The sequence below is a fragment of the Mycteria americana genome, chromosome 2, assembly GCF_035582795.1.
Source record: "Mycteria americana isolate JAX WOST 10 ecotype Jacksonville Zoo and Gardens chromosome 2, USCA_MyAme_1.0, whole genome shotgun sequence".
Lineage (NCBI taxonomy): Eukaryota > Metazoa > Chordata > Aves > Ciconiiformes > Ciconiidae > Mycteria > Mycteria americana.
In genome coordinates this window covers 48845120-48857860 of record NC_134366.1, presented here as the reverse complement: position 1 = coordinate 48857860, position 12741 = coordinate 48845120, and the positions used below count along the sequence as shown (strand labels likewise).

At 37.1% G+C, this 12741-nt stretch overlaps 1 protein-coding gene across 2 annotated transcripts; it reads right to left on the bottom strand.

Annotated features, from left to right (window-relative positions):
• Positions 1-1150: 1150 nt before the first annotated feature.
• On the bottom strand, positions 1151-12707 carry UBA5 (ubiquitin like modifier activating enzyme 5). 2 transcript variants are annotated; one of them, XM_075493299.1, is made up of 12 exons: positions 12321-12707; positions 11159-11204; positions 10977-11066; positions 9671-9780; positions 9166-9252; positions 8421-8505; positions 7459-7563; positions 7160-7287; positions 5800-5935; positions 5283-5358; positions 4381-4487; positions 1151-3801 (listed from the first exon to the last, which is right to left on the bottom strand). In XM_075493299.1, exons 1-12 carry the CDS (start codon positions 12464-12466, stop codon positions 3718-3720), a joined length of 1200 nt encoding a protein of 399 aa, XP_075349414.1. In that variant the 5' UTR covers positions 12467-12707; the 3' UTR covers positions 1151-3717. The 2 variants fall into 2 exon arrangements, with proteins under 2 accessions (XP_075349414.1, XP_075349415.1); XM_075493300.1 differs by lacking the exons at positions 11159-11204; positions 12321-12707 and having other exon boundaries at positions 10982-11066.
• Positions 12708-12741: the final 34 nt, after the last annotated feature.

Genomic DNA, 12741 nt, shown 5'->3' with positions numbered 1-12741 from the left:
CTTAAAATACAAGAATGTTTGTATTAGCTGGAAAAACCTAGTGATGCAAAATAGTTTGCCATCAGATAAAGAGATGCTAATCAAATCTACCTGCCTGTTGTATTTCTTAATACCCTAGTCATCTGGAAGAATCAGTTTGAAGTCTGTTCTCATTCAGTGCATAAATCCGTGAATCAATTTAAATACATACTAAAAAAAGACTTTTTATAAAAAATTGAGTGTAAGTAAGGGAAAAATTAATCAAAACCTTGCTATAACATTTCAGAGGCAACTGATGTAAAGCTTTATTTGATCCAGTTTGAAAAATGCAAATGGCCTTTACCTCAAAGGGATACTTACCTTCCACAGTACTTTTTCCCTTTTAGAGTAGAGTTAAATATAATCCATTTCAGCCCTTGCTCTGGTTAGAAAGAATTTAATATTTTGGTAAGGCTGTAACTTGGCAAAAGAAACAGTATATAAAACTGGTAGAACAAATATACAACCCAAATTTGATTTTTAAGGTTAATATTTAGTTGAAAAAAAACCATAGCTCTTGAAGGTATTACAGTAAAGCAACAGGAGTCGACACTTTGCAATAGCTCTCTGGATATTTTCCTCTTACTTCAGAAAATGGGTTTTTAATCAAAGCAAGAGTTTTCCCACTGCATTCCAGCCACCTTGAAAAGTGTTAAAAATTAGAAAGTTCGGTTGTTACTGAGTAAGGAGAGGGGTGAAAGGAAAAAACAAACAAACAAAAACCCTGAAAAACCTCAACCTTCTCAGCCTGTATGTGTTTCTGTTGCCTGCTCTTCTCAGACCTGCTAATTCCCTCCTCTAAAGCCAGTGTTACGAATTATCAATTAGATGTCTCGTCTAGCTTGTCACCTCTGTTCTGATTTTAACACACATAATGATGTATCTTGCTCTCCTAAATAGTTTTCCTTAATGTTGCTAGCTTAAATAAGAAGCTACTTTCTAGACCTTCAGTGTTATATCAGACTTTCCCCATTTAGTGATTTCCAATTCTGAACTGTTACTATTCTTCCCTTGAGTGACTTCTTTCCAACTTATTCATAGGTTGCAGGGTTGCTTTTGGAAGAAAAATCAGTCCATAAAAAGTAGCAGATCCCAACCATCCATGGTCCATTACCAAAGACAGTGAGGAAACAATATACTTACCCTGTCAACCCAAAAAAAACTTTCTGTAGAAAGTAAAACAGGATCATGAGTAATAGTGGAGGGTCTTGCAGGCTGCATGTTGGCCATAAGCTTACGCAGTTATAGTCATAGCACTCTTAAGACAGTTGTTCATGTATTTGTAGTTGTACCTCCTGGACATTAAAAAAAAAGTAATTTGTGTATCTGGTGTATGCCAAATATGTCTATGTAGGAGAACTCCACCTCAAAACAGTGTCACCAGTTTCAACAGAGGTTTAATCATACAGTCAGAGTATCAACATCTCAGTAACATTCATGCTACACTGTAAAAACTGAAAGCTTCTTTTATAAGATTACCAAATAAACAAAGCTGGACTAAACCATTGCAATATGCTTTAATTTGTTAGTTCATAACAAAAGAAGTAATAAATTTTCCATTATGTTATATAGTTGGAGTAGATTATACTTGTAAATGTCTTTTTAATAAAAAAAAAAATCCTTAAAGCTGCTTTTTTTGATGCTGTTTATTTTTAAATAATTTTAACCATTGGCACATACAATCATCTTAATGTATTTTCTAATTATTTCAAATTCTTCTTGTATATACAAGTTGAAAGTCTCACGAGAACCATTTTGTGTACTCTGTAAGTGGGCATACAAAAGTGTATTAGTTTGCTCATAAAACTGTACATGAAGTAAAATGGTAAACAGTTGCCTCCTGTAAAGCTGTCAATCATGTGATAGCAGTCATGTCAACCAAATAGTTAAAAGTCAAGATGAACTGAGCTGTTGTAGAAATGAGTCTGCCATTTGCCTCAGGATCTCTAGAGCCAGGTGTGTGCCTCACTTTTATTGTTCCCAACAGAAAGGTAAAGTCACAAAGAAATGTAAGTAACACTTAAGTTGACACTTGGATCTAGCTAATGTAGACTTAGTGACACGGATTCAAGTATGTACCTCTTAAAAGATCTCATTATTCTATTTCCCATCCCTCTTTACAGTTCATTTCTAAAATCTGGTTTCTCCAAAACTGAACTCAATCCAAAAAAACACTTCCATTTTACAGTGTAATGTACCCCACCCACAACCTCCCTCACTAGCTTCAGAGATGATTTTTATGTATATAATATAATCTAGTGTCAGCTGTGGAAGAAATAGATTTGAAGTTTGTAACTGTTGCTTAGAAATCAAACTTTTTTTAACTAAGTATTCATTCTGCTGCCCTAAGAAACAGAAGCACCTCCACAATATTACTCTTTTTACATGTTGGTTGGATACTGCTGCTATCATTACTAGCTGGTTCGGTGTTGGCTGCATCATGCTGTGGAAAGGTTTTTTGAACAGCCCAGGTTGGAAATATTTGTATTATACTGCAAAGGCCGAAATGTGCATTCTTCTAAACCAAATGTAAATAATGATCAAGTTCTGGATCAGACACCCACAGTAGTTAAAATACTTGAAACTGATACTTCCAGTTCTGCAGGATACTGGCACTACAGGATGTGTACATTAACAGGTCAGTTTAACATGTGATAATTTAAAAGGTAATATGACTGTACTAACATTATTTACAAGACAAATAAAATAGCTCAGCTACTCCACTGAAGATATTTGCAACACTAAACAAAGTTCAGAGCATCTAATTTTAGAAACCTTCCTATGCAAACTGAGATTAAGTATATTCCTTAATATAGCCCATATGATGGAGATCGATCAGAACTATAGCTAAACTTTTAATAACCAACAAAAATATAATATTTAGATTTTAGAAGAGATAGACAAAATATCCTATTCTTTCCAATGTTGCTGGTAATTCTTACAGATTTTGTCATGAAAAGCATCTGCAAGCTGAAATAGTGGCATGCTAATACTCAGTCTGCTACTATAATTACCTACTAACAAAAGACTTTGCCTTGTTGCAGCATACTCAAAGCATTATCACATACAAAACATATAGGCAGCTATTTAAGAACAAGCAGCAGTAAAACATTGATAAAAACAGGGAAGTTTAAAAAAAATTCCATGCCAGAGATATTTAAGGCAGATGAAAAAGCTGAAATGTTCTGTTTACTCAGAAAAAGTAGCCACAGCATGATCCATACCAAGAATTTACAGAGACCAGTGAACAACAAGTACAAGTGCCTGGAAAATCAGGAGCAGCAACGTGAGTGAGGCACGATCACCTGCCCTTGACCTGTTCAGTCCACTCCAGCAGATTTCATCTTTCACTTGTCCTATACTGTGTACTGTTCTCATCACATGATATTGCATAGAATGTGCTATGCCTGCTTTTGTTAGTTTATCCATCTCATTTTGTACTGAATATCTGGACACTAGCAATGCTGAGAAATTAAAATTTACAGTAGCACAAATCCCTATCTTAAAGACGTGAATAGACAACAGAATATAAACAAAGTAAGTCTGTTTCCTGCCTGCCCCTGTAACAGTTCCATTTCATCAGAAATGTAAAGATAAGCTTCAGTGGAGGTAAAAAAAAAAAAAGAAAAAAAAAGTCTGGTCTTCTCAAAATCCAATGTCAATCCAAACTCCCCAAAGTTGTACTTAATATTTGTTTTGCTACATGTTTCTCATTTTGGCCATGAGTTCTTCTAGGCTTTCTTCACACTCTGCTACCGTCTCCTCAGTTACCAAATTCTCTTCCTATTAGGAACAGGAAGAAAGAGTTGGCAACAAAAATAGCAAACAAAAAACCCCCCACAAATAAGCTTTATTGCCATTATACCACACCATTTTCCTAGAACCAAGCACTCAATTGCAAGATTAGGCCTAAGTGATTATAAGCTTAAATCGTAAACTATTCTGACCAGGAGCTAGAATGTTCTGACTGCAATACATACAGATTCTGTGTTCCCCAGGTATAGTAATTGCTCTTTGACTACATACAGCTTTTACAAGATAAATATGGTAAAAATTAATCAGTCACCAAAATATCAACTGAGAAACTGATAACTTGTTTTCCTTCCCCCACCCCCCAAATATATTCATTCCTGTCACCTCAAAACCACATTCACGCTAGCATGCATGCTTAAAGAAATGTATGTTGTAGAAACACAAAACTGGACCATTGAAGGCACTAATCGGATGTACTGAGGTACAGTTTCACTGGAATTGTTCAAGATGGAATTTTATTTTCGATTTAAAGCGTAACCAAACTGGCTGGTATTACAAATTTAATCTACAACATGTATTTCAAAAGTTCATAAAGAATAAATACATTACCTTGTTTGGGATAGTATATGCTACAGTAATTCCCTCAGGAAGCTCAGGTACTGGGCCAGATGCAGCCTTCAGCTCATCTTCTGAAATTTCTGATACTAATTCAATGCCTTTGCATTAAAAGGAATCGAGAACTCCATTAAAAGTTAGAAGAAAAAGTTCCTTAATCACTATGTTATCACAGTAAGAGGAAAGTGGCAGCTACTTTTCCAAAATAGAAAAAAGTTAAAAGCAGAAAGACCTTTGATTTCAACTATTTCATTCCATTATCAATGGAAAATATTTTCCCTTCACAATATATGAAATGGTTCTATACAGGTAACTTATGGACAACCTCTCCTATAGAACTTCCTTGTCCTTAACATTTAAATCTTATCGTGAGGACACTTTTCCCAATGGTAAGCCAAGATTATTTTCTATATCATGTAATAAACAGAATGTGTATATCCATTCTTGAAATGGTTATATAAAACACGCTTACCATTCCTTAAGACAATTCCTTCTAATTTAAAGCCCTCAGAGGAATATAAAAATCCATGGGATGCCTCAGCACAGTGGTTATGGAAATGGACAAAAGCTCTTCAGTTACATATTTAAGAGGAACACACAGTGAATACCTCTTCTCACATCTTTCATCTTCAGACCCTCTTCTGAGAAAGTTTTTTATTCAAATGGCGGTTACATTTTGAGCCTAAAACCTGCACATTACGCTAAAAATCCATCATCAGGTTGTGGTAACATTACTGTCAAAACCTGTGAAAAGCCAGCAGTAATTACGCAGTGTAGGTTACAAAAAGTAGGAACCGTAACAAGTCTATGTACCCTACAGTGTGTTCACCCAAAACAAAGACTTCAATTGAATCTCGGTACTGGGAACATCATTTAGTCTCCAGTTGATTACTTACCCCAGTCATTGTCTTCGTGTACTATTTCTTCTTCCTGTTCAATTACTTCTTGTTTTGGTTGTGCAGCTTCTTTTCTCTGAAGGAAAAACACAAAAAGATTAAAAAAAAAAAAAAATATATATATATATATATAATAGTCCAATTTTCAACAACAGCAAAGAAGATCAAATCTAATATTCACACTTCTTCTAATATTTAAGATATGTAGTCACCATTTAGAACTGTTAGGCATAAAAAGGCAGAATACCTGCAAGTTAAAAAAAACCAAACCCATTAATGCTCAAAAATTACTGTAGAACAAAATACTACCTAACTGAATGCAAGCCATTCTGCCTACCCTTTGCTTTACCATAACTCTTAAAGTACTGTATTTTTAGAAACACTTGCAACCATCTGAAGACAAGGCTGCTGAAAATTGGAGTAGCAATGAAAGTTTTCTTTTACTACAGATCTGTAGCTTGCTTTGTTCTTAAGATTTTAAGAAAAGAAAAAAAAAAAACCACCAAAACATTTTTACCTTATAATTTTCTTGCTGTTTTCTGCAATTTTGGTCACTACATTGTGGGTTTGGCTTCATAGACATAGTTGGAAAGAAATCCTGCATCGCATTGTAACCAAGATAATAACTCACAGTACCAAAATTTAACAGGTATCTAGAAACACAAACAGAGGAAGCAAGCCCTTATATACAGGTGCAAACCTAGAAATTCAGTTGCTCGAGGAATAATTTTTCCTCAAAGAACTTTTCGAATACACTTTCACACTAGTGAAGTTGTAAAGAGTTGCTGTAATTGTCTTAAAATAAGCTGTAGTCACCTGACAGCGGCGTAACTGCATCAACACAGAAGCTGTTTCTTACCCTCTTGTGGTGTAAGTGTGTGAGAACAAGTCAGCTACAGTCTCAGAAAAAATATGTTTAAAGTAGTATGTAAGCAGTTTTCTCCTGTGCCTTAATCCATTGCTTGAAACACTCAGGTGCCCTGTGTTACAATGGGAGAGTTTTCAACCGCTAATCAGAAGCAGTTTAATCATCTTTACCATAGGGTCAGATTTGCAATGAAAATAAATCTGTAAATTAAACTGCAATGTTTGCATTCTTCATTAAAGAAAAACACATGTTGCTATGCAATTTTATATAATACCTCTCTCTGCACAGCTGAAAATGGAGCTTTGTTGTTTGTAGGCACACTTGCAAACAACACTTTTATTCTTTGTAACTAGACATTTTTGGATAACTGACAAAACCAAGCTAAAGCTAAAAACAGGCTAAATAAGATGCTATTCTCAAAGATGCTTGTAAAACATGGTGCATCATTTTGAAACTGAGTACAAAGTTGTTCAAATATTTTCCTTGATACATGCAGTTCTTTTAGCAGTTGGGAGTCATGTGACAGTACTTTTTGAAAATATTAAAATATGTCATATTGCTATATAACTATTTTTAGTTCACCTCAGGTTTTTAGAATACAAACACTGCAAGATAAATTATTTATTCTTTGCCCATCTACAAAGTTTCAAAGACAAGTCAGCACTGTAGCATTTTTTGTGTATAATTTAATGATGTCAAATGGGAGCATGTTTAAAAGCAGAATTAAGAAAAAAATGTGTGTGTGTGTGTATGCAGTAAGAGAAATTCTTAGGAAAACTCTGAAGACTTTTTCTTACCCCTGAAAAGTTCTATTATAAACAGCAGCTCCAAAGTAAACACACCAGTGATTCAAGCAGTGTATATTTCAGCCCTATCCAATGATGCCTATACCTTTAGGAAACAGGCCACAAACATATAAAAAGAACCAGACCCGTCATTATGAAATGTTCCTTCAGGTTTCTTTCTCTTATTGTGCTGTACATTGAATAGCAACAACTCAGTCACTTACTTCAGAACATTTTGTACAAGAATTCCTGCCACAACACCCATAGTTGTAGGAAGACTAGCTGCACAAACTCCTTCTCGTTTTAATGTTTTCTCATCAATATTTGCAGCAACTACAAGCGGAGGAGCACACTGAGGGGAAATAAATTAAGTTTTAAAAAAGTATTAAAACCCCCACAGATCACACAAAATTTTAAGCTACTCTATCAGCTGTGCCAGGATCGCATTCACTAGCCAGCTAATCTTCATATTCCCAGTCCCGCTTTAAAAGGCAAACAAGCAATTCAGCAGAGCACTGCATACCGCAAAACAAGCAGATTCACCAGGTATGATGAGCTGTATATGTCCCGACACTGCATTTTCACTCACTCCAGATTCCATCCAGATTTGTCCAAGTTCATTGCAGGCCTTATAAACACAGAAACACACACATCAGCGCTGCAAAAGTTTAATGAAGAGAAAAAAAAAAACCACCCAAAACATTGTAAATCAAGAGTGATTAAACACATTGATCTTCCTGCTTTAGGACAAAAAGGCTATGATCAGAAAATGGAACATGAAAAGGTAGAATAGAAATTGTTTATCAGAACCAAAGGACAAATTAACGTCGTCCTCATGAAGCCAGCCCTTTGTGCTTTCCTGAGGACCTAAGATTTTTGAACAAATACAGGCATTAGTGATACAGTTCTCAGCACACTACCAAACCTAATTGCACAAACTACTTTTAGAGGCACGGATACAGTGTATCTGCCTACCTTCAGTGCATGCAATTTATGGATCAAGTTAGCTGAAGGGTAACAGAAAACATGCATTTGGCATACACCCTACATTGGCTGCTACTATAAATAAAACTAGCTTGATTAGGTACACAGCCTTAAGACATTTTTAGCATACAAAAAGTCATATGAAGTATACAATTAGCTATACACAGTCTTTAAAAAGCTTGTAAGATTTAACATACCAAGCTTTGATAATACCTTTATATAAACAGGATAATCTGGAAAGACAGGGAGGGCTTACGACACTTAACTCTTTTACTAACCATTAGCTGCTAAAAACTTAAAAAGTCTACAGTTATATTTATACACATAAAATGTGTTTTATAAGAACTGGGTAAAAGCTCAGGTTCTGTTTCCTTAAACCAAGGAGGAAATTTCTTAGAAGATTCTTGATAAGTTCCTGTCTTTTTTCTAGTCCCCACAGTTCCTAGCATTATTTATAGGAGAAAATGAACTTCTACAAGTTCATGACTTCAATGGCCTTACCGTATTAATTGCCATGCGAGCTTCAAAGTTGTCCACGCAGCTTAGAACAAGATCGACAGGCTTCCCTTCCTCTAGTGCACCGTTACTGAAATAAGTATCAGAGTTTGCATGAAATTGCTGGCAGAAGAAAATACCAAGATGGCAATCAGCATGCTGCTTTAGAGTACAGAAGCACATAGGAAGTGTATGCCTAACAAAACTTGTGCAAATGCAGAACAGGATACAACTAGCATCTTAGATCTACAGTAGAAGCAACAGCATGCTGAAGCTGGGATTTAAATATATGGGCATTTTAGATTAAAAGGAGTTTTATATAGTATACACTCACAGTACAAAGTATTGGAGAATTGTATATTTGTAGAACATAACTGCAAATGGGAAAAGTTATTTCAGAACTTCTCTGTGAGATCCACTAATAACTATTTTCTTTCTTGATTCTATAAAGCATACCTGAAACTACTCCAGAGCAGAAAATGGATCAGATCATATTTTGACTATAATGGGAAAAGCCTACAAGACCTGCAGCTTTGGTTGGAAATCTAAAGATGCACTAATATAAAATATAACTATGTAACAGTAGAAATAAATGCCAAGTTGAGAGGAAAGGTCTAGGCAGAGATGTCTTCATATATACATATTTCCCACTGGTTTTCAATTGGAAGTCATTAAATTGAAAAAAAACCCAACAATAAAAATGTGAGGCTGTATTTAGAGCCACACACCAGCAGAAGGTGAGAGATTTTACCTTATTCTATCCATGAAATGTTCAAAGTTGTCCAGTGTGGTGATGTTGTAGTTATGTACTTCAAATTGAACATCGGGATTAATATTCCTTATGGAGGAAATGAGTCAATGTTAATAAATACAATGATAACTTGCATTCTACTCCCTAACTTCACAAGTGTTGCTACAGTCTTAAGCTTCCAGTCTGCAGTCTGGAATACACCCATATTAGTCAAAAATTCACAGATTAGATGAGAAAAGAAAAATCACAACATATCAAAGTGGTATAGTTTCTACCAAACTTCTGAACAAAATTAGCTATACTTAAAAAGTAGACTTAAACCTTACATTAAGGTTTTGGCCAGTACAAAAATGTCCTTAAAGTATCAATCACTCCCACAACTATTTTATACTTAAATTTCCAAATTAGATAATGCTACTTTGCAAGTGATTAAGAATGAAACATCAGTTTTCTGGAGCAGCATCCTGAGTAAATACATTTTGATACCCACTTTTCTAAGTTATACCTCAAAGTATGCTCTGCTGCTTGCACTTTACTTAATCCAGCTTGATGAGGCTGGAAGAAGAGTCTGTTCATGTTTGCCAATTCCACCTTGTCATAATCAAACAGAAGCAGCTGTAATAAAGATTGTATTAACATATGTGAATCTCCAAAGACTCTGCAACCAAAGCACTATGGCAAGGCATTTTAAACAACAAAACTCATTCTAAAACCAACAACAAAAAACCCCAACCAAACACCCCCCCACTGCCGCAGTCCCATTCAGTTCACATACAAAAGTTACCAACATTGCTAAGTATGTGAAAGACTAAATTCTAAGTGCCATTCACTAGGAACTGATTCCTTAAGTTATGAAAACCACTCTTAATAAAAAGCAATCTGTTCATTTGATCTAAACTAAGAATATTCAACAGATTATCTACATGAACCCTATCAACTCTGTTACCACATTCCTACTTGCTGTTATGGCATTACCTAGAAATGTGTAATTTCTCTCTCTTGTCTTGGCATTTAGTTCTTCAAAAACAATTCACTTAAAACACCTACGTAATACATGGACATGTTGATTATTATAAATTCTGAATCAACTGTCCTTTTCTATGCCCAAGATGCTGGTCTTCAGGAAATGCTCCTTCAGAGGAACGGGGAATAAACTTGGCAATAAAAAATTCCATCACCTCTGTATTAAGAAACGTCTTAAAAGTTCCAAGAGTAAATGGTCAGGCTTTGCCTGGAAATACAAACATCTAAGCCATTCTCCAAATTCCTCCTTTAAAGAAAAATCCTGTTCTATTAACTCTGGAGGTTCTTGTTATCTATACACACATCAAATTATTTTTAACTGCTGATAAATTTTTAGCTCTCTCTGCCACATGACAAACTAATGTTTGTGATAAAAATACCTGTTTGACATCTACTGCATTTCAATTTCATGAATATCAACTTGTTCTCATAACATAAGACAATCTTCTATGTGAGTTACGCCCTCCTTTTTCTTTATTTTGTTTTCCTTTTGCAATAATCCAGTATGAAGGTTAGATAGATGGGCTCATATAAGAGCACGGAGAAGACAAGCATCCAAACAAGAATCATCTGCATGATACAGGATTAAGCCCTAAGTAAATCAATTTTACTAGCATAAGAAAAATACAGACTCTTCATTTGTGATGTTTATGCAAGTGCTGTTCTTGAGTGCTTTCTTCATAGTACTTTTTAATTTGAACAAAATCAACCGCATGAAATCGAACCTAACTCTTTATGAAGAAGACTGATCCATCTACTATAAAGAAGTAGAAGAAAACTCTCATTACCTTACCAATGCCACACCTTGTCAACATTTCAGCAGTCACACTGCCAACTCCACCTACACCTACTACTGCAACTGTAAAGGTACGGATTTTCTGTAGAAAGAAATAAAATACAGATCAGGATATCAAGAGTGGTCCTCACAGGGAAAAAATGCAAGGCTGTTTCAATACAGATAGAATCCTACCTCATAGTCTTTGACAATTCCCATTCTTTTTAACGCCATCAAGCGACTATGAAGAAAAACAGCAACATTATACAGAAAATACTCTATATTTCTAATAGCAATTTTGCTTTTCAGATATTTAAAATCACTTTTGCTTTAAAAATAACCCCACCAAGCACCAAACTCAAGCCTGCTGTTTTCACTGCAGTTGTGACTGCCAGCTAGATACAGTCTAAATGAGGCAGTAGATGCTTTCCTACTAGCAATAGCAAGAGAGTTCTAACCCTGCAGAAACTCATGTACTTATGCAGCTGGTATGACTAACATCAATGAAATCAGGAGGACCCGTAGCTATTTTCATAAATGAATCCCTGATTTACAGAATGAAAGCCTGCACTTCTTTCTGTAATGAAAAGACTCTTCCACTGTTTTCTGATCAATTTGATGAGATTAACTCCAATGTAACATTAAAAAAAAATAAATTAGAGAATATCAGGTTGTGGGGATAACTGGAAGAATTTTAAAGTAACGTTTTATCCTGCTATTGCATTTTTTCATTGAAAGTGGCAATGAAAGTAGTACAAATATCGACTTGTATTAAAGAAATTCATCCTGAAAAAAAAAATGCATCAGATTTCCAGAAGCACTGGGCATTAGAAGGGGTCCCAGATGCTCAAGAATTCTCTAAACTAAACTCTAAAATAGGTAAGTTAGAGGAATGAGAATAAAACCTCATGCAATACCAATGCCTTATTAGCAAGTCAGTTGAAAAACACAGTTTCCTCTCTTTCTCCCTGTACTGTAAAGCAAGATAATACAAAGTAACCCCGATGTACACCCCTGCCAGCCCAGTCAGGTGGGAAATTTGAGAGCCTCTCTCCCCTCTTCCCCACAGAGCACCTGCCTTCAGCATTGCCCTGACACCCTCCTCAGCACACCCAGCCCCATCCCTTAGACTCCTACCTGCCCGAGCCCACCTCCACATCTCTTTTCCCCTTTACCCAGACCCACAGTTCCAACCCACGGCCTGAGACCCCACAGCCCTCCCTCTTCCCCATCCTCTACACCCTGACTCAGCTTCTGGGCCTCCTCCCCATGGCTCAGTCCTGGCCCTCTCCCCATAATCCAAACCCCATAGGCGCAGCCTCCTCACCCCATAACGCGCCTCGCCCCCCGGCCGCACCTGTAGGGGTTGGAGTCCGTCACCTCCGGGCTCATGCTCTCGATGCGGGCCCGCGGCGCCCGCCGCCCGCCCTTCTCCCGGGCCAGCTCCTCCTCCAGCTCCCGCACACGCCGCTCCAGCTGCTCCAGCCTGCTCGGCTCCGCCATGGCAGCCCCGGCACCACCGCAGCGACACGTCTCCCGGTCTGAGGGAGCTTCCGGGAGCGGCAGGGAGCGCCGTCCCCTGCTCGCGCCGACACCTCAGGGAGCGTTCCCGACTCGAGGAGGTCTCCCGCGGCCCGACAGCAGGCAACGAGCGGGCTCCGGCAATGACTGAGGGCAGGTGTCAGCCGGGGCGGTAACTACCTCCCGGGAGCCGCTTTCTTCCGGGAGAAGCCACCCGACTGCGAGAGCCCCGGTGGCCCGGCACCGGGGACCGCTTT